Here is a 24,372-nt window from a genome sequence, read left to right as displayed (position 1 = left end):
AACCTCACTTCATGGAAGGACTTGCTGCTCAGGTTCCGGGAAGGCTGTGACCCTCCAGTGGCCAACCCCTTTAGGGATGACTCAGAACAGAGAGCCACACATCCAAGGTCACCCACTTTCATGGCCCACATTCAAGAAGTGACCAAAGTGGAGAAATAAGGGCCTCACCATTTCAGCCTAACTCTGGAAGCTCTAAAGGGTGGCTGTTGAACCAGAGCCCTCCAAGGGGTGTAACTGCACTGCACCCCAGACTGGCTTCTCCACCTGCAAAGTGCTGCTCCCTCCCATTCTCTTCTACAATGTAGATCCTGAGGCTGTCCCCAAGCAACCCAGCCTTCAACAGCCTGGTTAGATTAGCTACTGGTAGATGATGAGAACTTCTTCCTGCTGTCTTTCCTTACCTGCACAGGACCAAATTACCAAAATAGCCTACTAACACCCAAGGTGGCTCTGGTTGGTGCAAGCAAATATCCGGAAGATCTAAAGAATTGTGCACATCTGTGCCCCTAAAGATGGCCCAAGTGTATGGATAATCTATAAGGTTGTATTTTAATGTACACATGTTCAAGAATAAAGAGTTTGTAATTTGGAAGCCAAATCTATATAAGAAATAGAAAGATTGGTTGTTTAGAATTGTTTAATATAGTAGTCACTGGTCATGTGTGACTATTTAAATTTAACTTAACTTATAGTATATAAAATTTGAGATTCAATTTTTTTATTGAAGTAGTCATATTTTAAGTGCTCAAAAGCCACCTGTGTCTTGTAGCCACCATGTTGGACAGTGCAGGTTTTTATCATAACAGGAACTTCTATTGGTCAGTGCTAACTGGAACATTGAGTTGAAACAAATCTAAATATTTTTGAAATGTGTCCTGTCCTTTCATGGAAGGCTCCTCTGTTATATATGCATGGAGATTGAAGCAAGTGCCACTAAGGTTTCGGTGTCTCAAGCTCTCCCCAGAATCCTAGGCAAAATCCCATGGAGAAATACATCAGATAGTCAGAATTACACAGAACAATGAAGATCTCTTGGCTTACTATGCCCTCCAAGCTCAACAGAGTTTAACATCAGGGAAAGATAAAGAGTGAGAATAGCAAAGAACATCAGTCCTAAAGCCCAAGAAGAATATCAGCGCCCAGAAAGATCCATGGAGGCACCTATGATATGTCCCCAACACTTGAGCCCCACCTGGTAACTCCATCACTAAGATGGTGCCAATAAATTTTCACACTGAAAACTCAAGCAGCTGTTCTTCTCATTCATGAGCAGAGAAACCTCTTCTCCTAAAAGCCAGCACTGTCAGTCATGGTGACTTGATGGGCAACAGCCGAGTCTGCAGCCTCAGCAGTGTTTCATGGTCCCTCCAGGTGACACCACACACTCCCCTGACCTTCATTCACTTTGGATCTGGTTTGCACCTCCTGCCCCTCTGTGGATCTGCACTTCAGATTCACCTTGCTTCCTTAGAACAAGGACTTAATTTCCTTCTCTCCCACATGATTATGGCTGCAGCAGTCCCAATAGCACTCAGGTCCTGCCCTGAATGCAGAGGGGTCCTGTGCAGGCAGAGCTGTAGCCTTCCTCTCCCCCAGTGGGTAGCTCATAAGCATCCTTTAGGGAAACCCATCTTTCTGCAATGCTTGGTTCTTCTAACTGAGCATCACAAAATGGGCAGAATCCATGACCACAACCAGCAGCAGCCCAGGGACCCCTGATGGGAGGTGAAAAGAAGGCATCCCCTTTCCTCCGATATGTAACCCACTGCCACTGCCTACCCCAACAGCAGCCGCTTTCCCCTGCCTGGACCCTGCTTGCTATATGCCCCCTACATTCTCCCAGGACCCATCTTTGGGTTGTGTTTTTTACTTCTAGACTGAAGAGGATCTTTTCGTAGTACATATTAGAGACCACAGGCTTCCTAAAAGGCAGGGCTGGGCTATAACAGTTAGGAGAGATCTTCCGCCACTTCCCTCAACACTCTCAGTACAAATGCATTCACATTGTATTTGTCTTCAAAGCTCTGAAATGTTACATTTTAGACACTGAGTACATAAATCTTCTTTTAGAGACTCCTGTTATTGTCTAAACAGTGTTCTTATTGGACATAACTGATAAATTAGAGGGCTGCTTCTGCGGCTGCTATCCCACTGAGGATCTCAAACACTGATGATTTTCTGCTCTGAAACTCCTTTCACAATATGCCACATTGTTGCCAGCAAATAACACTCTCAGCTACTTTCTACTCCTACACCATAAACACCTGATGCAAGCTCCCATCACATACACCTGTGCAGACAGCAAACCCACAATAGGCCCACCAACACACACAGTCATATACAAGCCCAACTCACCTGCATGGGCTGTACAAAGGAACAGGAAAGTCCCTGAGTCAATGAAGAGTCAATTCATAGACATTGCCCCCAGATCCCGTGCATTGCATATTTTAGCACCAATGTTGGTTGGCTCAAAACTTTGAGGAGTTACCAAGAATTTTTCAGGAATTATTTTATTCCATTTAAACTTTATAATCACTCCCAAGACAGGTATTGTGACCTCCATTTCTCAAATGAGTGTACTGGGTTCAAAACACTTAAGCAGTTTGACCAAGATATACACCTAGAAAAAAGAGCTGAAACTCAATCCAATGTCCCCTGACCTCTGTGGAGCTTGAAGCCTGTTTCTGAGTGAATGAATACATTGGAGACAGAAGATAGAGATTTGAAGCTATGTATCAGGACAATGCCGTTGGTTAAAACACACAACACAAAAAAAGAAAATTCACCTCACTACTTCCATGCTGTTTTATTCAACTAACAAGAAGAAATGTGGATGAAAGTTGAATTTCCAAAACTATAACTAAATAGAAACAATTAACAAATAAAAGCTCTGCTTCTGTGTAGGAGGTTGTATTAAATGCAATATTCCATCTCCTGGTTCTCACCCAAAGTCTATCCAAGCTCTCTCCTGCCCTGAGCCTTCTTTGACCACAACAGTCCACATCAATGCCCTCTACATCAAGGGTTCTCAAACGTTAATGGGTTAAGAATTGCACAGGCTCCTGGGCCCCCCCAGTAGAGATGTTGATTCAGTATGTTTGGACAGGGACCTTAGAATTTGCATTCCTAACAATTTCCAGATGATACTGGCTACTAGGCCATGGACCACAGTTAGATAGCCCTGGTCTTGATGCTCGTAAGACCTTTACTACACAACGTAGAACTTGGCTACTTCTTCTGTTACACCATCCTGCTTCCCAGCTGCTCTCCCTCTTCCTCTCCATAGTCCCTCCCATATTGATAACCCCCACCCCAAAGCCCAGGACCATCCTGAATCCAACTTTGGAGGGATACTTGGACCATAAACAAATGACATCCCACCTTGTTCTTGGCCTAGTACTCCTGCCCTGTGTGCTTCCATTCGCATAATGGGGCTTCTCTCTTAGCCTCTGTTCTCTGTTTCTCATTCCCCCTCCATGATACTCCATATTTCTTCCTTCCTTTGGCCAACCTTCCTCCCTGTGAATTGTACCATAAATTCCTGAATCCCAAAGTAGCACCTACTATCCTCTTACCTGCTGCCCCACTGCCTTGATATCTACCCAGACACCCATATCTCACCTAGCCCATGAGCTGTCCTTGCCTACTGGAACACTCAGCTCCTGGTCTTGCTCCTCCTCTTCCCTGAAGCAGTTTGCCTGGATGCCAAGCTCTGGATTGTCTGAACTACTGGAAAGAAGAATCATCTGCCATTTTGAGCTTCCTTTTCAGCACCTAGGGCTTGGACAGTTCCCCTAGAGGGTCAAGATAGGCAGCCCCCCAGAACATCCCCACTTTTTCCTTATTCTAGAAAACAGAGCATGTCTCTGTGATATGGCAGTTTAGTGTTATCATTTGTTTTTATTTCCCCCTTAATGCATCCTTGATGATTTAAGTATGGAAGTTGGGACCCGTGATGTGTACAAGTTGGCAGCATTAGCTGTTCTCTCTAGGTAGTCAATAAACATTAAGCAACAACCAGTTTGATCCCTTGCTTGGTTGGCACCTAGAAATATATCATCCAATTTGGAAAGCAGAATACCTTTTAATATCCCCTCCAGCACCTAACATGGGGGTTTTCACAAAACAGACACTCCGTGAATATCGAATGAATAAATGAACAAATGGATGAAGGAGGCCAGTCAGGTTGTTCCCAATTCTCCGTGGTGGCATCAAGATCAGTATGCTCAGCCAGAAGAAAACAACTTCCAATCTGCAGAAACTGAGAGAATGCCTCTAGGCGAGACTTCCAACTAATTCCCAGCACAAAATTGGACCTGCACATTCAGATGAATTGTGGCTTGAAGAGCGCAATTACCCTAGCACATAGTTCTCAGATATTTTTTCAGTACATGAATGTCTTTAATACAAAAGATTGCACCATATTTCACCTCACCCCTACTCTAATCCTCCTCCCTTCCCTGCCCCTAAGGCCTTCTCAAAAATAAACTCTCCCTGTTGCCCACTCCATTTTCATCATTGACCCCAGCTAGGCCAGCTATCTAAGTGCTGGAATCAACAGCTGCATGCATGTTCATGATTTTAAGCTATCTCTATACTCTGTGAATCAATTACCTCCCCATCATTTCTTTGGACATAGCTCCCAAAAAACAAAAACAAAAAATGCTACCCAGAGAAGGATCAGCTGTGAACACCTTAGCTCAAAAGGTTCATCAAACTAGTGAACCTATTCACTAGCAGAACTGAGGGAGTTGGACAAAACAGAGGGAAGTTTGGGGAGGACGGAAAGATGCACAGAAAATGAAATGTCCCTGCCAGAGTCACTGCAGCAAAGGTGGCAGGTCCAGGTACCATATCACATCAAGGGGTTTGTATTCTCTGCCGGCTTGCTGCAGGAACACCAAGTGAGCTCTGGAAGGACAGGCACAAGGCAGCTCTGGGCTGCGGATTGGGGTGTCCCAAAGGTTTACAATGTTCCCCATAGGAGCTAAAGCAGAGAGATGTGGGACGGTTTGCAAAAAGGCAAGACTTTTGGTTACTGGGCAACATATGGCAATGCTGTGTTGGTGAAGTTTCTGGGCTACCAAGCTTTCCCAGTTCTAGGGATGGTTTCTTGCTACTGTTGACCCCCATGGATGCCAGTCTTGCAAGCAAGAGGCAGCTCATAACAGATTGCACACAGTGAGAGCCTCACACTGGCTGGGCTTAGAGCAGAAGCAGAAAAAGGAAAATGGCTGACGCTGCAGGGGACCTAAGCTCCTAATGTCTGAAATGTTTACCTCATTAGGCTGTTTTACATAACATCAGCCAAAAACAGAAAGAAAAAAAAATAGATGGAAGCCCAAAGATCAGGCTTAGATTCTGAGTCCTCATCCTCAGGCTCCTCTGAGGTTGTGATGGGATTGCTGGGCAGCCCCTTCCTCCCTGGCCTGTTTACATTATCTGCAAATGAACCATAACAATGCAGACTGGGCTCCCGGAGGAAATACCAAGTCACCCTCCTAGTTCCAGGAAGATTACAGCCAATGTGAACAAAAATGAGGTTTGCCATGTCATTATTACTGGTGGTTTCATCCCAAGTCCTTTGGTCTACAACATTCATCTTATAACCAGGATGGCAAGGACAAAAGGGACAGGAATCAAGACTACTCTGTGCTGAGGGGAAAGGTCTGAATGGAAAGAGTCCAGAGAACAGCCAGCCTTACATGAGCTGCACAGGCTAGGGGCTGCTGAGTTAGTTCCCTGGGAAAGGAAAGGGTGTGCTATTAGGCAAAGAAACAACAAAACCACAAGGCCACAGACTGATGCCCGTGGGGTAGGACAAGGAGCCCCAGGGGCCCAAGGGATGGGCAGGATCTAGGGAAGCTAGAGAGAGACTGGGGTTCAGGGCAAGACCCTTTAACTCTGAAAAAAAGGAAAGGATAAGGAAATGGACATAGGAGAGGACAGATTAAGGGAATGATTAGGGTTTGGCCAAGCAGGATAAGAGTCTGCCCCACCATCTGCACTGGGGAGGCCAAATGTGCAGGCTTCTTACCACACACCAGCCTGGGTGGGTGCTGGGCCCTCAAGACAGAGCTAACCTGCAGGCAAGAGTGAGAGATGAAAAACTTCGGGGAGCTGAGAAGTCACTCAGGTGTCTAAGCAGGCAAGATGGTTCTGGATTGTGATTTCTTATCCCTCTTAGTGGTGGGTCCACTCAAATGTGCTTGGTCATCCACAAAGTCTCCACTTCCACCCCCCACCCACCCCCCTCCAATTTCTGCTCCTCCTTCTTCTGGCCAAGCTAGACTTTCCCATGCTCCTTTAACCCAGCTTCAAGATGGCTCCTTGGTACTGACATCCTCTGCCCCACTGGTAACAGCACAAAGGGGCAGGACTCTCCACTCCCTTGCTGTAGATGGAGGCACCTGCTCTGCTTGGTTCTGTTTCCTGCTGGGCACACCTGAGGCACCACTGCAGGTCTGCCCTGTGAGCCGGGGCTGGGTGTGGCTGCAGGCTGGGACCAGGGAAGTCATGAGAGGAAAGCACACCTCTCTCTCCCGCTCCTTCCCTCCGTCCCCAGGCCAGCTGGAAAGGTGCCCTGTGACCACCCAATCTAATTCGTTGAACCCTCAATTCTGACAGATGGAGACTTAAAAAAAAAAAAAAAAACAAGAACTTCCAGCATCCTTTATTTGCAGCTTCTCAAAAGATAAGGGAGAAGCTCTGGCCGCAGAAAAGTGGAGCCCCAGCTTCTGGATTCTCACGGCCAGGGACAATCAGCTGTGGGCTAAAACCTCCACCTTGCCCTCACCAGGCAGGGTGAGAACCCTGAGCTCACAGCATGGTGACTGAGTCCAGGGCTCTGACCGGGGGTCCTTAGTTACAGCTGCCCTCTGGGTCCCTGCCAAGCGGATCAGATCAGGGCAGGAAGAGCCACCCTCCTCACACCTGAGAGCAGGTGTATGCCCTGCGGCCTCAGACAGGCTCTGTTGCAGTGGCCCTGTCAGCCCACCACAGCTGCTCAGTCCCTGTCACAGGCCACCCAGGCTCCCCTCTCCCACTTGCCCTGTCACTGATCCAGTGTCCAGGCCAAAGGATGCTGTGGCAGCTTCCTGAACAAAGGCAGAGCCACTTGGAATGCCATCCAGGGCTCTTGGGGTTGCTCGAGGACATAGAATTCTCCAAACAAGGGCTGCTACCTCAAACTGAGCCATAGGTTATGAGAAGCCTGTGGGGACACAGCTAGTGAGAGGAGAAGCAGTGCCACTGCCACTGCAGGGCCAGCCAGCTGCCCTGCCCTGGTGACCAGTCTTCCTCATTCAAAGCACTAAACCAACAACCCAGCCAAAGTATGGTGTCTGCCAAGTTCACCTCCTGAGGCTTCCTGTCCCCTCCTAACTGGCCAATGATACTCTCCTGTCCTGCTCTGGCCCTGGAGATGTTAGGAAGATCTGGGCAAGGAGATCAGAGCACCTGCAGCCCCCCACAGAGGCACCCACCCATCCCTGCTGCACACCTGTGTCACCAGGACTAACGGAGGGCAGCAGTGAACAGCCAGGCCTGGGCGGGTGAGGACATGGTTCTCACATCTGGACACTCTGCTTCCCCCAGGGAGGAAGGACAAACAGGCCCCCATGGTACCTCAGCAGCAATCCCCGTCCCAGCCAGGGTCAGAACCCCTGGTCACCAGCTCACCCAGAGAACTCAGCACCTGAACCTCGGACACAAAGACCACTCCCTCCCCCCCCCACCCTTCTCAACAGGTACACAGCTCTGATCCTCAGACCTTTAGTTCCCATGGGTTTAATTCTTCACACTTGGATTTGTAAGCCTAGTGGCCTACAGATAATTTTATTCTCTCACCTTGTCTTCACCTGAGCATGAGGTGATTGAATGCAGCAGTTGAGACTGCAAGTGGTGGGGTAAACTTTTCAACAATTTTAACATAGTTCAAAACCAAATGTGCTTTTTCCTATCTAAAAATGTTTTTTTCCTACAATAGTGGTCAGACTATATGCAAATTCCTGATAAAAAATTATGCAACCAAGGTTAACCAAAGTCCAAACATTTGCCATATAGAAGTTGTTTCACAAGAAAACAAACAAAAAACCAACAACCCTCAAATCTCCTTCCTTGGGCAAACATTATCTACTGAGAAAAATTACAGAATGTAAGATATTACCAACCTGGTATCAAATGAATTTATTTGATCCCACTTAAAGAGCACAGGACTCTCAAAACAGGTAAAGAAATCAGTTTTCTTTTCATCTTCAATACTTGACCATAGGAGTTTGCTAATTTTTAATTGCTTCCACTTTATTTCAAAGACAGCTTCTGTGCCCATTTCCCACCTCATGTCATCACTGCTTGACCTTTGAATTCTAACATGGATGCACACTGAGCTTCGCTATCATACGAGCATTCCTAATTATGCTTGGTACCAACTTCAATTGTGACAGATGCTCACCTGCCCTCTGGCTAAAAATAGCTATTATCAATGTCAAACACAGCAAATGTTCTCTGCCTGGTTAACAACCTGTTGGGCAACTTTGTCAAAGAAGCAGATGAATCCCTCACCAAAGGGGAGCATGGACTTCACCCGGCACCATGTGCCGGAGACCTTGACATGTATCAATGGTTGACATAGCTTTTATCAGTTAAAAATAGATGTTAGCACCTCAATTTGCAGCATAAGCCGCACACTAGACTTTTCAGAACCCAACGGCACTCTAGCTGGAGAATAAGCACCCTGGAGAGACAAAGAGGACCCCACAAAGCTCTCTGTCTTTGCTGATGCCATGTGACATGTTCGCAGTGATGCCTCCATGGGTAACCTCTTTGAATTCCAGTGTATACAGCCAAAAGAGTTCTACCAGGTTTCCCTTGAAGTTTATTTGTGAAATCTACACTGAAATAATTCTACCTCTTGCTGAAAAAAAAAATTCCACAAACTATCTTAATTGCTTGAAGCAATTCTACTATATTGTAATTATCTCATTGCCTTGTAATTATTTGCTTTGTGAATGTTTCTCTCCAACCCCCCACTTCTCCGCCCCCAGACTCGAGCTTCTTAAAAGAGCTCCCTGTGGCTTGGCTATCCACTATGTGCCTGGTACATAGAGAAACTCCATAACTCTGGTTAAACTGAGTTCATTTGAATTGAAACTGCAGTGTCAACATCTTCTTCCTTCTGAGATTCTGAATCCTCTTGTGAACACCATAATCTGTTATGTTTAGATGGTTAATCAACAATCTTATGTCTCTTGAACATCACATTTTGGATCCTATTAAGTGGCTATACTAGACCAATGCATTATGGGAAATAAGCAACTATTATATTATTTCTATTTGGGTGTGCTTACAGGTCTACCTCCAAAAAGAAATTAACACCCCTAATTACTAGACTTTCTAAGGCAAATCTCACATTAAAATGAAATAAGTATGTTGCATGCTTAGCTCAATGTCTAGCACATGCGAATGCTCTTTGAACATTAGCTCTGTGTCCCCACATGCTGGCTAGTGTCCCTCCTAATAGCTATATCTCATAGGGGCAACAGTAAAGCTGTCCCATCTGCTGGCACTGCTCTGTCATTTCAGGCCAGAAGCATTGACTAACAATCATCTGGACACCCAATTTTCCTGAGACTAATGAGTGATCATTCTGTTTCAGCTTTATTTATCTCTCCCTCCTCCCAACTCTCCAACCCCAAGTTAAACCAAACACTGGTTACCCCCACCACCCGCCACACACACATACGCAAATGATACCTAAACAACAATAAAGAGAAGAAAGATGCTTTGGCCTGAAGAGCTGCCTTCTTCAAATCTCATCAATTAAGCGATCCTTAATAAAAGGAAACAATAAAAGAATGAACCTTCTCATGAAAAATGCAATCTGAACTTTAACCTTGGTTAAGGGCCTTGGGTGAGAAAAAAAATGGAATAGGAATGTCTAACAAATGGAACAGAGGTGGCACAGTGCCTACTCACAGGATGAAGGGGTTGGCATGAAGAGATGTGCCAGCGACAAGGGAGAGCTCTCCTGCCACAGACAGGCAGCAGATCCCCATGGAGCAGAAGAGTAAAAATAGCCAACTAGCTCTGTTTACTTATTAAGTCAGCCGTCAGCCTCTTGCTATAATTTAAGTCTCTGGGTATCTCTGGCCAAGAAATTCCCCAACCAATGGACACGGATAATCTGACCTATGCTGAGCAATCACAGGTGAGCCAGGCCCAATGTCTATCATTCAAAATAGGGATGTGACAGAAATTTATGAGGCCAGGTCCTACCTCTCAGTGACCCTACCCAGGTGCAAATCCCCGCATCCACTAGCCACTCTCACTCTTTACAAATGATGACTCGAGGGACTAGCAGGTTGCCACAATGATGTTCCAAGCAACGTGGAGACATGCTGGAGTGAAATCCCAAGAGCATGTTCAGTCAGGTAGGTGAGATCCTAGATGCCTACCAGGACAGGGACATAAGGACACCGTCTAACTGCTAGTGATTTGCTTTTGGTTTGGTTTGGTTTATTTCTTAATTTTAGAAACAAACCCCCCAAATTTCAAATGCAATCAAAACCAATTGAGGCAATTTTGACCTCTAGATATCAGCACGTAAGGACCCCCACAATGACCTGAGACTATCCACAGATCCCAGAAGGAGGTGCCTCCAGTCTTTTAATCCCTCCAAAAGTGACCTCACAGCACAGTCACAGGCAAAGACACAGGTGTACTTACGCAGGGCATGCCACTCGTCCTGACGGATGGTCTTGGTGATGTTGAAAGTGAGGTTCCTGGGGATGGTTGCTGAGGAATAGTGGTACTTGATGTACGTGCAGCGCTCAATTTCTCCTGGAAAAGAGAGAAGCCAAATGTTAATGAGGTAGCAACCACTTCCGGAGCAGTTCTGGGATCCATTTTTTTTTCCATCCTAGAGAAAGAGATTTGTTTTATATTGTACCCCATGATACCAGGAGTCTATACGAAGTGATAACTGGACTCAAAAACAGCAAGAGAGTGGAACAACAATCAAATAGCATTGATTTAGACAGAAAAATGTATCTCTGGGGTCAAAGCAGAGGTGGAAGAGCCAGACAATAGGCTGCTCGAAGCTAGTTGTTAAAAAACAACACCCAGAGGAAGGTTGGTCTAACCAAACTCTTTCCTTCCAAAGAGGAAGATCAGCACTGAAAGCCAGGAACAGTTTCCACACAGGGACCAGGCTTCTGCCTCAGTGGTGTTATTTGTGCTGTTGGTACACAATCTTCTGGAACAGTGAGCTAAGGGGGCTTCTCCCCTTTTCTACCTCCTTCCTTTTCAACCTCACCTCTGACCACAAAGCACTCAAATCAATCTGTATCTCTTGGAATCAGTCCTTTCTCAGGTTTCTTGAACAAATCTATGGGCCCTTAGACTCAACATCTGGTCCACTTTCTGACAAATGGTTATGAACCAAAGCATGCTTTGCTGGTCAAATGATCAAGATGTTCCCATATCGCTAGGGCAGAGATTCGCAAAATGTGGTCCCAGGTCCAGTAGCAGTAGCATCCTCTAAGAGCCTCTAAAAATGCAGCTTCTCAGACCCAACCCCAAATCTACTGCATCAGAAACTCCAAGTAAAACCTGGATTAATCTTTTTAAGCCCTCCAGACAATTCTGTTGCATGCTGAGGTTTTAGAACTTGGACTTCAGGGAATCTAAAGAACTGTCAATGCATTCATTCAAAAATCCACCATGTTTGCAAATTCCAAAAGGAAAGCCCAACTGGGAGGTTTTCCCTTGTTACTTTTGGTCTCCTGCAAGCATTTCTATTGACGTTTGTTTATCTGAAGGATATTAAAACTCAATGTCAGGGCATTGTGAAGAATCAGGAAAGGAGTGGTTTTTAAAGGTTAGGGGTTTTGAAATTTGGTTTTGCACCTGAATGGATTTTGATGGTAATCCATTTTGCACCCCACTGATTTTCAATTTATAACCGGTGGCACCTGATTGAATTGTTTGACCCCCTGGCCCACTGTCAGCAAGGAAACTGGCAATTGGTGGGGTGCAATAATTTAGACAGTACCTCGTGCAACCGATGCCTTATTGTAAATCATAGCTGGACAACTGCCCACTTGCCAGTTATTGGCAGACATTCCTCTAATAGGACAGACACTATCCAAAGAGATAAAGTTCTAGAAAGTAGTTTGCACTCTCTTGCTTATGTCCAGTTTCTCAACCCTCTGTCTCTGTCCCCTTAGCCCACAAACTCCTGCAGCCTCTTATGTGCTCTGGTATTTCTCCTGTACACACCTTGTCACACCTGCGTCCCTCCATCCTCCTTCCTTGACTTGCTAAACTTCTGCAACAGGTGTCCACCAGTCCCTACTTCCTCTACTCAGATCCACACCTCAAACCTGCACACTCCAAATTCACAGCAATTTCCATTAATAGCATCACCTCCATCCAGACTACTGTGTCGACCCCACATCTCCTCCTCCTCCGTTCTGCCTCTGCTTCCTTTGGAGACATCAACTGGTCTCAAATTCTGTCTGTTGTACTTCAGAGTCTAGTCTCTCCTCTGTTCTCACTTCCACATAGTAGTTGTCCTGGTATAGCCACATGTGGCATAACATTTCAGTCAAAGCCAGGTGCATATAGGATGGTAGTCTCTTAAGATAACATCACCTAGAATATACTATGTAGACAACCAGAGATATGAAAACTTGTGCTCTATGTGGGTAATAAGAATGTATCTCATTCTGCTGTCATATATATATACATATATATATATATATATATATATATATATATATATATATATATATATATATATTACATCACCTTTTAATGCCACAGCCATCTTAGTTTGCTAGTATACTCTAAGATGTTCACACAAGGACAAAATTGTTTAATGACAGATTTCTCAGAATACATTCCCATCGCTAAGCAATGCTTGACTACAACGACCTATCCCACCAACCAACCACATTGGCTGGAAATTCACTAGGAGGAGAGACTTGCCAACCGCTCTATAGACCACTGGTTTCCAACTTTACACATGTCATGGTACACACAGGGTCACCTGGCCCAGGCCCCCTGAGAGCCAAAGGAACCAGCATTTCTATCACACCTGGAAGCCATTCGCATGTTCTGCACTTGTCCCACCATCAGGGTGCTCTGTTAGGGATGCTTATTTAATCCACTGGATGACCCAGGTGTTCCTATTACATCATCTCTATTTTACAAGTGAGAAAGTAGAGGGTCAGGCAGATTCAATGCCGCCACGAGGCCAGCCTCCCACTCGAAGTGTATTCCACAAAGGAAATGCAACCACGCCATTCCCTGCTCAAAGGCTCAACGGATGAACCCCACACTCCTCAGGCATAAAGCCCCAGCCTCCCCTTGGGCCCCAACCTCCACACACCCTAGGATCCATCTGGAAAAACCTTCCCACCACCTGTGATGTGACCCATCCTGCCACCTCACCTGTCCTCCCTGCCTGCCTTCCGCTGAACACTGGTGTTTGGTCTTGTCCTCATGTGCACCTCCTATAAGGCGGCTCCTGGGCAGCTCCTCATGGGCACCTGGGAGCGTCCAACAGCAGCACGCACCTGGGGCTGCTCCCTTCTCCTCCTTGCTCCCTGAGCTTCCCCCTCTGCAGGGGACACACGGAGGGGCTGTGATTTATCCGTCTATGCACTTCGCTCCCCTACTCCATTGTGAGTTTCTCAAGAGCAGGGATGTTGTCTTATTCATTCTTCTTTTCTTCCAGCACAAGGTAAACACAACACCAGGTGCTTGGAAGAAAGGCTTGAAAAATATGAGGTGCCCTTGGCCAAGACCGCCATGGGCAAAGAATCCACCTGCTTTCATTACACACAAGGATTTAAAATAACCGAGGCCAGCTAGGACGTAGTGAATAAGAGGAGGTGATTGCCGCAGGTCTCTAGGAGACTGTAGCAAAGACCTCTACCCTGGCTGACTTAACAATCACACTGAGGTAGAAGAAAACCACGTATGATCACAGGATAGTGTCTCATGTACATGGCAAATGTAATCCAAGGGCAATGGTCTGGTGTGGGGGGTGGGGGGAGGAGAGTGTAGAAAAGAAAAAGAAGAGGAAGACATAAAGAGTAGAAATAGTAACAAAAATACATCAGCAACTGCCTTGGACATGTAAGTTGGGCATGTTGTACCCTGCACAAGGGCCCCTCCTGGGGATGATTGGGTGCTGAAATTTAGCACTGCTCTGCTTGCCAAGCCTTACACTATGGTGGGGTGTGGGAGGCTGCTTTTGGGAGAAGGGCTGCCTTATATAATTTTTTTAAAAATGCCATACAAACTAGCATCAGCCCTCTGTGCAATGATTTCAGGATGGAACAAAACAGTCCCTGGACCTATCTTTGGAGTACAAAACTGGATTCCACTCTCAATAGCCTCTAGGATGCCTGTCAATCGTGTCTGAGAAAAGTACCTGGTTTTTTTGCTCTCAACCTCAACACACTTAACAAGTTGCCACAGGTTCCGGGTGAGCTGCAGACAGATCCTTTAGCCTCTTGCACTCAAAGCCCTCCCAGCCAATGAGGGCAGAGGCCACTGGACTGGGCCAGAGCAAGAAGCAGAAGAAGGGGTAATGCAGGGAACGCCAGGGGCCAGGGGAGCAGCAACGGCAGCCCGGCTGGGGGCCCACACTATTCGCTCTGCCTCAGGGGCGGTAAGCATCCTGCCTTTGACAGCAATTAAATTTAAAAGACTCAAATATTGCCTAAGAAGAAAGGCAAAATATTTATCCATGTGTCTGCAGGTCCTGTCAGTGTGGTGGGCTTTTGTAAATTCAGGACCATCTGGGCACCCAATACGTGTGCCCAGAATATGGGCTTCCAGTCCAAACAGGTTTTCCTACAACAAAAGATGCAGAGGGGTTACCTGGAAGGCAAAGAGGAAGCCTACAGCCTCACCTGGGAAGGAGCTCAAACCCCCTACCAACGCCGCATTCCAGCTCACACTCACAGCCCCCCCCCACCAGGGAAGCCACAGCTGGAACTGGGTGGGGAGCCTGGGCATAGGCCCCTCCTGCAGCCTCATGCTCTGCCTTCTGAGCTGGTTGACCCTCCTAACCACATGTCAGGGTCTCAGCAGGACACAGGACACTCAAACAGGTAACCAAGGCTTTAAAAAATGACAGTCTAGTTTAGTGGCATATAATACAATAACCTGATTAAAAATGGAAAAGGGGTTTGAATGGACCTTTCTCCAAAGAAGACATTTCAATGATCAACAGGTACACAGAAGGTGCTCAACATCACTAATCACCAGGGAAATACAATTCAAACCACAGTGAGCTATCATTCTACACCTGTTACAATGGCTACTATCAAAAAAAAAAAAAAGACAAAAGATAACAAATGTGGGCAAGGAGGTAGAGAAATTGAAATCCTTGCGCTCTCTTAATAGGAATGTAAATTGGTACAGCCACTGTGAAAAACAGTATGGAGGTTCCTCACAAGGTTCTAGTTCTAGGTATAAAACCAAACGAATCACAATCAGTGTCACAAAGAGATGTCTGCACTCCCAGGTTCAATGCAGCATTATTCACGACAGCCAAGAAAAATACCCACAAATGAGGGAATGTATAGACAAAATGTGGTTTGTGCATATGAAAGAATATTATTCAGCCTTTAAAAAGGAGATGCTGCCACACATGATAATAGGGAAGAATCAAATTTGGCAGAATTCACTTCTACAACGGGTTTAAACTAGTCAAACTCACAGAAGCAGAGAATAAAAAGGTGGCTGCCAGGGACTAGGGAAAGGGAAATGAAGAGGTATTGACACAGGCATAAAATTTCAGGCAAGATGAGTAAATTCTAGAGGTCTCCTGTGCAGTGTGTGTCTAGGTAACAATACGGTATCACACTAGAAATCTGTTAAGAGGGCAGATCTCGTGTTAAGTGTTCTTTCCTCAATTAAAAAAAAAAAAAAAACATTGGTGGAGGACAATTTACACACCTGAGCACAGGATATGAAGAGACCAGAGAAGGGCTGTACAAGGGACCTAAAGCTGGCAACAGAAGGCTCAGCTACTGGAATAGCCCTGAGGCTGGAGGGGCAGAGGAGGGAGCTGTCACCAGAACCTGGAGGGGGTGGCCATGTGGAGGGAGGGTCACAGCCAGCCTGCGGTGAGGGGCCCGGGAGGAAACACCCAGCTTCTCACTGCTCCCATGTCCTGACTCCCGCCCACTCCACCCGGGACTGCAGCCCCTGGGAGCCAGAGGGCAGGTGAAGGTGCTCAGAGCAGGTGCAGAAGGCGCAGAGGGGCAGCCGAGCTCTTTCCCCTCGCATCTCCCTGGTCCTAACCCCTTCCAAGTGCATCCCTCCAGCTTCCCATGAGTCCAGTGCTTCCTCAACCTCCACCTCTCAGCATCACCTCGTGGCCAAGGGAGCCACGAGGAAGCAGAAGTGAGGAGAGGCCATCGTTCCTTTTTCTCCGTTGCAAGCCCTTCAAGACCCCAGGCGCCAGCATGGGAGCCCCCATCCAGGGCCGAGTGGAGGTGCCAGAGCTCTGTGCCGTGAGCTCTGAAGAAGCAGCGCTGGGGAGGATCCTGAGTGCTGGACAGAGGGTCCTGGGTGCTGGGCACACCCCACAGCAATACCAGCCTGCAGTTCCCCTCTCCCTGCATCAGCTCTCGACAAGGCGTGGTCAGAGTACTGTCAAGGCGTCTCTCACTGAGAGTGACACACAAGCAGGTCCTTCCTAGACAGAGCCGATTGAGAGGCAGGGCTGGGGCCTGATCACCCCACATAGAGTCATCCTCCCTAGATAGGGGCCACGGTCCTTCAGTCTCCCCTACAGAGCACTCCCTCTGCGTCCTATATGTTCTCTTAGCCTCTCATTTCCAAAGCTTTTAAAAATCAGTCTGAAGGGGCAATCCTGAGTTGCTAACCTCTAAGTGTGAATGAGATTCCAAAACCCCTTCCTCCAGGCCAGAGCGGCCCTCAGCTGCAGAGGACCACTAGAGAAAAGAGATGCCCAGCAGAGCCTGAAGGATCCAAGGTGGCTCTGGAGGAAGTGGAAACTGTGATCCACAGACACCTGCACCTGGGGCTGCCCTGGGCAGCCTGAGGAAGAACCCAACAGAGGACCCCGTCCCCTCCCCAATCACTTTAAAAGGGATGAGGTGGGCTGGGCATGTGGTGATCAAATGTGTTTAGAAAAAACTGTTTTAAACAACTTGTAAAAGGTTTACTTATTGCAGGATTCTAAGAAATATATATTGTGACTCCCCCCAAACAGGGACAGTTACACGATGCAGACATTCCTAAACTCATTTAACCCCAAATCATTTTTCATTCAAATAGCAATTTGTAGCCCTGGACTGTGAGTTCATCAAAATCAGAAACTATGCCTCTTGATTACCTTCCGCCCCAGGCCAGGCACAGCCATAGGCACATGGGAAGTCCTCAATACACATCTGAACGGATGAAAAATAAACCTTAAACCTCAGGATCTGTTACTTGATCATGTAGTCTACCTGGGAAATTAAATAACTGGCTCCAAGTATCTGCTGGTCTTTCCTATGAAGCCATGTCTGGGAGCTACCAGCAAAGTAGCACCAGGGTGTGTCGGCAGGACACCTTGAAATGAGCATGGCGTGTCTGTGGACAGAACTGGATCCTGCACCACAGCCCCACAGCCCTCCTGTGCTTCCGGCTACAGCTGCTGCTGCAGTGGACTCTCTGGGGCAAGCTGGCGGCACCCACCAAGTCTCCCTCCCTGTCTAGAGGACCCAAACTAAGAACAAGGACTCAGAGGACAGAAGCGGATGTGGCGCATGTGTGTGAAAACGCTGGGAGTGGAACCTAGTAAAGGAATGGGTGCATTTCAGTCTTGAGGTTACGTTGAAGGGTCACATCAGCACCAAAGGGAGGAGGGCCCCCCTTTCTTTTCAGTCCCGCTGTGTTCTTTCCCCCTCTGACATTCACACAACTCACTGACCCGAGGAACTGGCCCACTTCTGAGAGTCCATGTGTTCTTTAAGCAACAACAACCAAAAAAATCGAATCCATGCCTAGCAGATGCTAGATGCTCACATGGCATCCCATGTCACCACAACAGCCTCAGGAAGAAAGCATGACAGTACCATCCCTACCTGACTGCAAAAGAGAGAGAGTTTGGAAAGATGAAGGCCCTACCCAAAGCCACTCAGCCAACAAGGAGGGATGCAAATTCCAGCCTCCCTCACCCCAGGTCTCAGACATCAGAGGCAGGATTCACGCTTGCTGGAAGAGTCGCTGGGAAATAGGATTCTTTTTGTAGCCACAGCCCTTGCACTCGGAAGGAACCCCTCCTCTCACTGATGGAGGAAGATGAAGAGGGCGGATGGGCAGTGGAGGGAAGGGACATCAGTCCTGCCCTGCATGTGGCTCCCATTTCCTCAGTGCCCCAACCCACCTGGGCTCTCCCGCTGCCAGGCCCTGGCCTGCCCCCAGGTCAGCCTGGTAAGTCTCCCGGTCACATCGGTGTCACCCACTGGGCTGGCAGCCTGAGGCCTGGCTAAGTGCTCTGTGCTTAATAAAGAAAGATTAAATAGAAAACAGAAAGAAGCCACGGAAGAAAATGGAAAGCCAACAACAAAAAGAGATGAAACCCGTTGGAGCTTCAAGACTCAGACTTTGTCTCCTCTTTAAAGAGCATTTTCTCAAAGGGGAAAAAAAAAGTCAAAATTACATCTTAGCAGGGAGAAGAAGCAGGGAGAGTTTTCTTTAGCAAATTTGGAAAGCCATTTCTCATTGTGTCGAATTCTTAAGAAGGCCACAAAGTGGGGGAGGGGTGGAGCAGCAAGGCGTTCAGGGGGTGCAAGGTTTGGGATTAGAAGCAAAATCTTGTCAGTGATGAAAAGTGCAAACCAGGGCCATTCCAAGGGCCCAGGAGGGCAGCCGGCTGGGGGAGCCCGCAACCCCCTGGGTGGCGAAATGGGAAGAGGCGGGGAAGGCGCACCGTTGCAAGCTCCACTGACCAGCAAGACCAGGGACGTTGGCAAGGGCTCTCCTTATTGAAGAGGCAACTCTTCACAAAGGCTCATTATAAGAAATCTCCCCGCCACCTCCCCCTGTCTTCTCTTTAATGCCTTCTGCTCCTCCCAGATGTTCTGAGATGAAAAATTTGCAAGGCTTATAGCTGCTGCAGGCCCAGCCAGAAAGAATGCTTTTCTTCTCCTCAGTCGGAGGAAAAGTGTTAGCTACGTTTTTATTTTTAATGCCTTCAGAGGCGCTCCATTTTGTGTGCATTGTTGTTTGTGCTGGTGGAACCGGCCGCCTGCCCTTTTAATGTGGTTTTGCATGCAGTGCGTCGATGGAATCCTGAATATTTAATTCCTTTCCACTCCATGTTACATTAATGTTTGTTATGAGTAGTGTTCAGGGGACCCCCCAGATCAAGCGCACAGAATTTCAGTTCCAAAACCGTCACCCCTCATCTGCACTGCCACCCCCTTTCTGACCCTTCACCTAAATGCCTTCTGCTGGCTGCTGTTATAATAGTATAGTTATTTGTTGATGAATCACGTATTTCTATCTATAGTAAAAGCTTTGAGATAGAGGTGCTTTTTCATCTTTGTCCTCTTGAAGGCCAACACAATATTTTCAGTATTGTCACTCATATTAACAATGGCTGCTGTTACGTGAATGTTGTCTGAGTTGGGTACTGCACAAGGTCTTTTATGATGCACGTTCTCATTTAATCCTAAAAGCTGGGCACTGTTATTAGCCCCATTTCACAGATGGGGCATAAAGGTTTAGTGAGGTACCCTGCTCACGAGTGGCACAGCTGAGGTGGCAAAGGTGGGGCTCCAACCTGTGGCCCACTTCTACGCGCTCCATGACATTGCGTGTGAAAAGAGACTGGGAAAAGTCAAGCTCTTCTGAAGGGAAGCGGGGGACCTTCCTAGGTTTCTATGTTGCCTTTTATACAAAGCAAAACTTTTCCATCTGCAGGGATTTTCAGCATCTACGGATTCTGCTGCTCTATTCAGAGTAAGACAAAGATGTTTTCTTCCACAGCTCTCCAACTGGCTGGAGAGAAGCTGGCTCTGTAGTAACACAGAAGTACAGAAGTGAAAGACAGCTGACAATGTGTTTGCCAGCCCTGCACAGGATGCCGGGATCTCAGCCACATCCCAGTCCACACTCCCAGGACAGCAGGGGCCTTTGAGGGAGTTGCTCAACCACTCAGGCCTCCATTCCTTCATCTGCAAAAATGCAGATAATAATAGCACTCAGCACATAAGATTGATGAGGAGTAACAGATAGCCCTTGGAAGCCTGCTCCAGAGTGAGCATTCAATAAATGCTCACATCATTTATTAGTTATGCTGCTGGAGTCCCATACCTCTCCCATGTGACAGCCCATAAATATTTAAAGACGACTGTCGTGCACCTCCCCACCCCTAAATCTCCCTTTCCTCTAACTGAACACTCCCAAATTCTCCCAGTCACGTGGTCACACCCATCATCACACAGTCATTCTCAAGGTTCAGACCATGAGCCACTATCTCTCCCAGTGTCTCACAGGATACTGGCCATGGTCATTCCCATGCACAGTCAGACCTGTGCAAATCCACAGAGACATGGGCTCCTGGGTCTGGGTGGCATCGCTCTAGGGACACAGCCTGGTCCCTCTGACAAGGCCTCATCACCCAGAGCTGAGAATGCCACAGTGGTTCCCATTTGCAGGGACTCTACCCCATCCTGTGCTTAGGAAACTGTCTTTTCTCATTTTTTGGTTGTTTTTATCTCTTGGTTAGTTCCAGCCCCTGAAGAAATGTTTAGATCATGATCTTGTCATTCTACAAATTAGCAATTAGTCCCACATGCCGCATCAGCAGGCCATCCCCATCTCGTTCCACCGTCACTACATCCTCCCACACTGGCGTTGAAGGCAGAGCTCTGCCCAAGCACACACACAGCCACTAGGAGAGAACTCTCTGGGTGTGACCCTTCAGCCTGCCTTGCGTCTGTCTCCTGACCTACCTCCTGCGGGCCCACTTCCCCATCTCATCCATACAAATATCACGAGAGACTCACAGCTCACCCCAATCGACATGGTCCCCAAAAAGGGACCGAGGAGATGTGGCATAGTTTGTTGGTTCCCTTGGCATCACGGCTTCCTTGCTGAGCACTCACCTGCCATCTGATGAAGAATCCCCCTGGATGGTTTTCCACAGTTCCTTCTACCTGGCCTCTTGCCTGAGTCCACAGCATTCCCTGATAGTCTTCTCCCTCTGGGAAACTCAGGCCACAGGGACCTGACTCCAGGCTCCCAGCCCCAGGGAGTCCACAGCTCCCTCTCACCATCCTGTCTCCCTCCATAAATAAGATGGCCATAGTGGAAAAACCACCTCTCATGAATCTGTCTGTCCACGTCATCAGGTGGCCAACACTCCAACTAAGAAATCAAAATGAGGCCCGCTCCAGGTGACCACCATGCATCTCTCTCACAACAACCCGTTACGCCACAGAGCACCGTGTCCACTCCTCTGTCTCCTTGTTCTGTGGCTAGCCAGGTTCCTCTCATCACTTCACCAAGAGACTTTCCTTGACTAAATATTGTAGCACGTAACATTCTGCAAGTTTCCGTGCTGAAGATCCTCTCATCTTTTGTGGAGCTACAACCTTTTTAGTCCTAACTTCTTCACTCCTGGATACTGAATGTCTTTTCCCTTCTCTGAGTCTTTTTGTGTGTTTTAAACAAGACATTTTTTAATGTCATTACATAGTCGCTTCCTCACAAAAGGAAATAAAGAACGAGCTGTCACTGAGATTGCCCCATCGTCCCAGCTAGCTACTGGCTGCTTTTCCCCATTTTGCTCATGAATTTTCCAGCTCAAAACAGATTTTGTGGCAAAGAATGAGAAAGTGAGGTATGACTTAAAATGACTGTTTGGGGTATAGTAAATAATCTGTTTCCTTATTCCCATCACATCCCTAATAACCTTCCAGAAAGTTCAGAGCCCAGAGCCTCCATGCCCTGACCGTGGCCCCCTCCCCACCAGCGTGCAGACACCCAACGCAGGAGTCTGCAGCTCCTCCAGGTATAGTTTCCACTGGCGGAAGGATCATCCATCTCCAAGCTCTGACAGACAAACGAGGCGAGAAGGAGACCAGATCTGGTTTTTCACTGGAAAACAATGAGCTCATGCTTTCTCTCCAGGGACAGAGGAAGTGGAGACAGATCTGGAGATGGGGAGACAGTGGTGGAGGCAGGCAGGAGTGATGAAGGATGGGCCTGGAAGAAGAGGGAGGCCAGACTGGCACTTTTTTAATGTCACTTTTGATAAGAATCCCCAGCTCTCAGGCCAGAGGGAAGCATCCATTTTCCTTAAATTAAGGATTCAGCATGAGGCCGTCATCCTAAAGGGGAGGTATGGGGAGAAGATAAACAGAGTTGGAAATTCGTCATTCCTGCTTCTTCAGACAAAAGTAAAATGATGGTTCATGAGTCACCAGAATTGCAGATGCCAGGACAGAGACAGAGCCATGGTCTCTCCCACTGCTGCCTCTAGTGTGGGTAAAGACGCAATGGTGGATAGATGGGCCATGGGGACCTGCCTCTCTCCACTGTGCGTCTCTCTGAGGCCAAGAGTTGTCCAGACAGCTGCCCCGATGTCTCCAAACAGCTCAACCAATACTTGATGTCAAGTGGGGAGAAAGATATCCAGACTCCCGAGTTTTCCACTTTTCATTTGCAAAAGGAGTTATATAACACTGATTTCCCTTTTTACCAGCTAATTAAAATAGAACGAGACAGAGAGTACACACATGCATGTGTATGTGCTCGGGACAGGACTGGGGGAAACTGGGTTGTATATGAGAAACCAAACTCAGATTGACTGATTCTTTTCTCTTCAACCTGTTATATGCCTAATTAAAAACTGAACGGAATAAAAAGATCACAAGAAGAAGGGAGAAAGTCCAAATAGATGAATTATGCTTGTCTTTAGTTCTCTGCTCACAAAATTGACTACTTCCATGATGAAGTTAAATAGCTAGGTTAGAGATGTTAGTTGAAGAGTTAACTTATCCTGATTCCTGAGTTGCTTTCAAAAACAGAAATGAAAACAGGACTAGTGACTCACTCACTGTCTCCCTACTGTGCTAAGAAGCATTGTGCCGGGGTCAGAGCATGAGTTCTACAGCAGGCTTGTCTGGGCTCAGATCCTGCCTTGAGACTTTCTGGGTGTGTGATCTTGGCCAAATGAATGAACCCTTCTGTGCCCAAGTGTCTTCACTTCAAAGGAATGTGATAAGAGTGTCTATCCCTGTAGGGGTGTTGTGAATTAACAGAGGTAAACAGGGTGAGCGCTCCCCGTTATTATTGCTATGGTTACACTGCACCACCATAGAGCACACACATTGTTATATATGTCAGACTCGGGGATGTCCTTTAACACACACAGCAAGCATGTATCTGGCTGGTTTAACAAAAGAAATGGATGTCCCAGGAGACAGCTTCCTGTCCACCTGTCTTCCTCTTGGCCCGTGGACTTATTATCAGTTTCGTTCTCAGCCTCGTCCTTGACGTCTTTCCCCTTTCCCACTCCCAGCTCAGGAATCTCGCCCTCCCCCAACCTTGCTTCTGGCTTAAGGACTGAGCCCACCCCCCCTTCCCATTTCCACCCCCTTGAATACCAGAATCGTGACTTCAACTGTGCAACTGGTTTGACATTTGACACACCCAGGAAAGGAAGGATGGAGTCCTGACCTTTGACCTGCAAAGGTGATACTTGGTAATTGAACACATGTTCCCAAGCCCCCAATCCAGTTGCAGCCTGAACCCAAACCAAACGGAAATTCACCTCCTTCCAACTTTCCACCTTCCAAACAAAACAGAATTGGGGTTATCAAAGTTTGGTAAAGACACAGGAAGACAAAATTTCAGACACTGTTTGGAATATAAATTGCTACAAACACTTGACAAAATCAAGTAAAGGAGAAATATATACACTATGGCCCAAAATTAGACTCCTAGACAGAGCCCTGAATGTATGCACAGAAATGTGTTCAAGAACATTCACTATAGCCCTACTTGAAAGAAAGAGTGAAAAACAAATGTTTTTTAATGTCACTTTTGATAAGAATCCCCAGCTCTCAGGCCAGAGGGAAGCAATGAAAATGAAAAACAAATTTTTTTTAGGAAACAAACAAAAAAAAAAAACCATGGTCATATTCACATACTAGAATAGTATCTGATAGTTTAAATAATTGAATTATAACTGCATATTAATATACACAGAAAGACCTCAAAATACACAGAATGGCAGGTTGAAAGAGTCTGTGTATGTTAATTTTCAAGCAGAGAAAGCAACTCTATCTGCTGCTCAAGGGGACATCACTATGAGAGAAGCAT

The 24,372-nt window shown here is 47.0% G+C and overlaps 1 protein-coding gene across 1 annotated transcript in view; it reads right to left on the bottom strand.

Annotated features, from left to right (window-relative positions):
* TMEM178B (transmembrane protein 178B) overlaps positions 1–24,372 on the bottom strand; it is a 357,117-nt gene that overhangs the window by 229,409 nt on the left and 103,336 nt on the right. Inside the window, exon 2 of the mRNA XM_081284116.1 lies at positions 10,726–10,839. Within this exon, the coding sequence (XP_081140242.1) occupies positions 10,726–10,839 (114 nt within the window). The remainder of the gene's footprint in view (positions 1–10,725; positions 10,840–24,372) is intronic.

This window comes from Spermophilus citellus, assembly GCF_964194105.1.
Source record: "Spermophilus citellus genome assembly, chromosome: 3".
In the NCBI taxonomy this organism is placed as follows: Eukaryota; Metazoa; Chordata; class Mammalia; order Rodentia; family Sciuridae; genus Spermophilus; species Spermophilus citellus.
The sequence above is the reverse complement of the archived record's forward strand: the minus strand, read 5'-3'. Positions and strand labels throughout refer to the sequence as shown.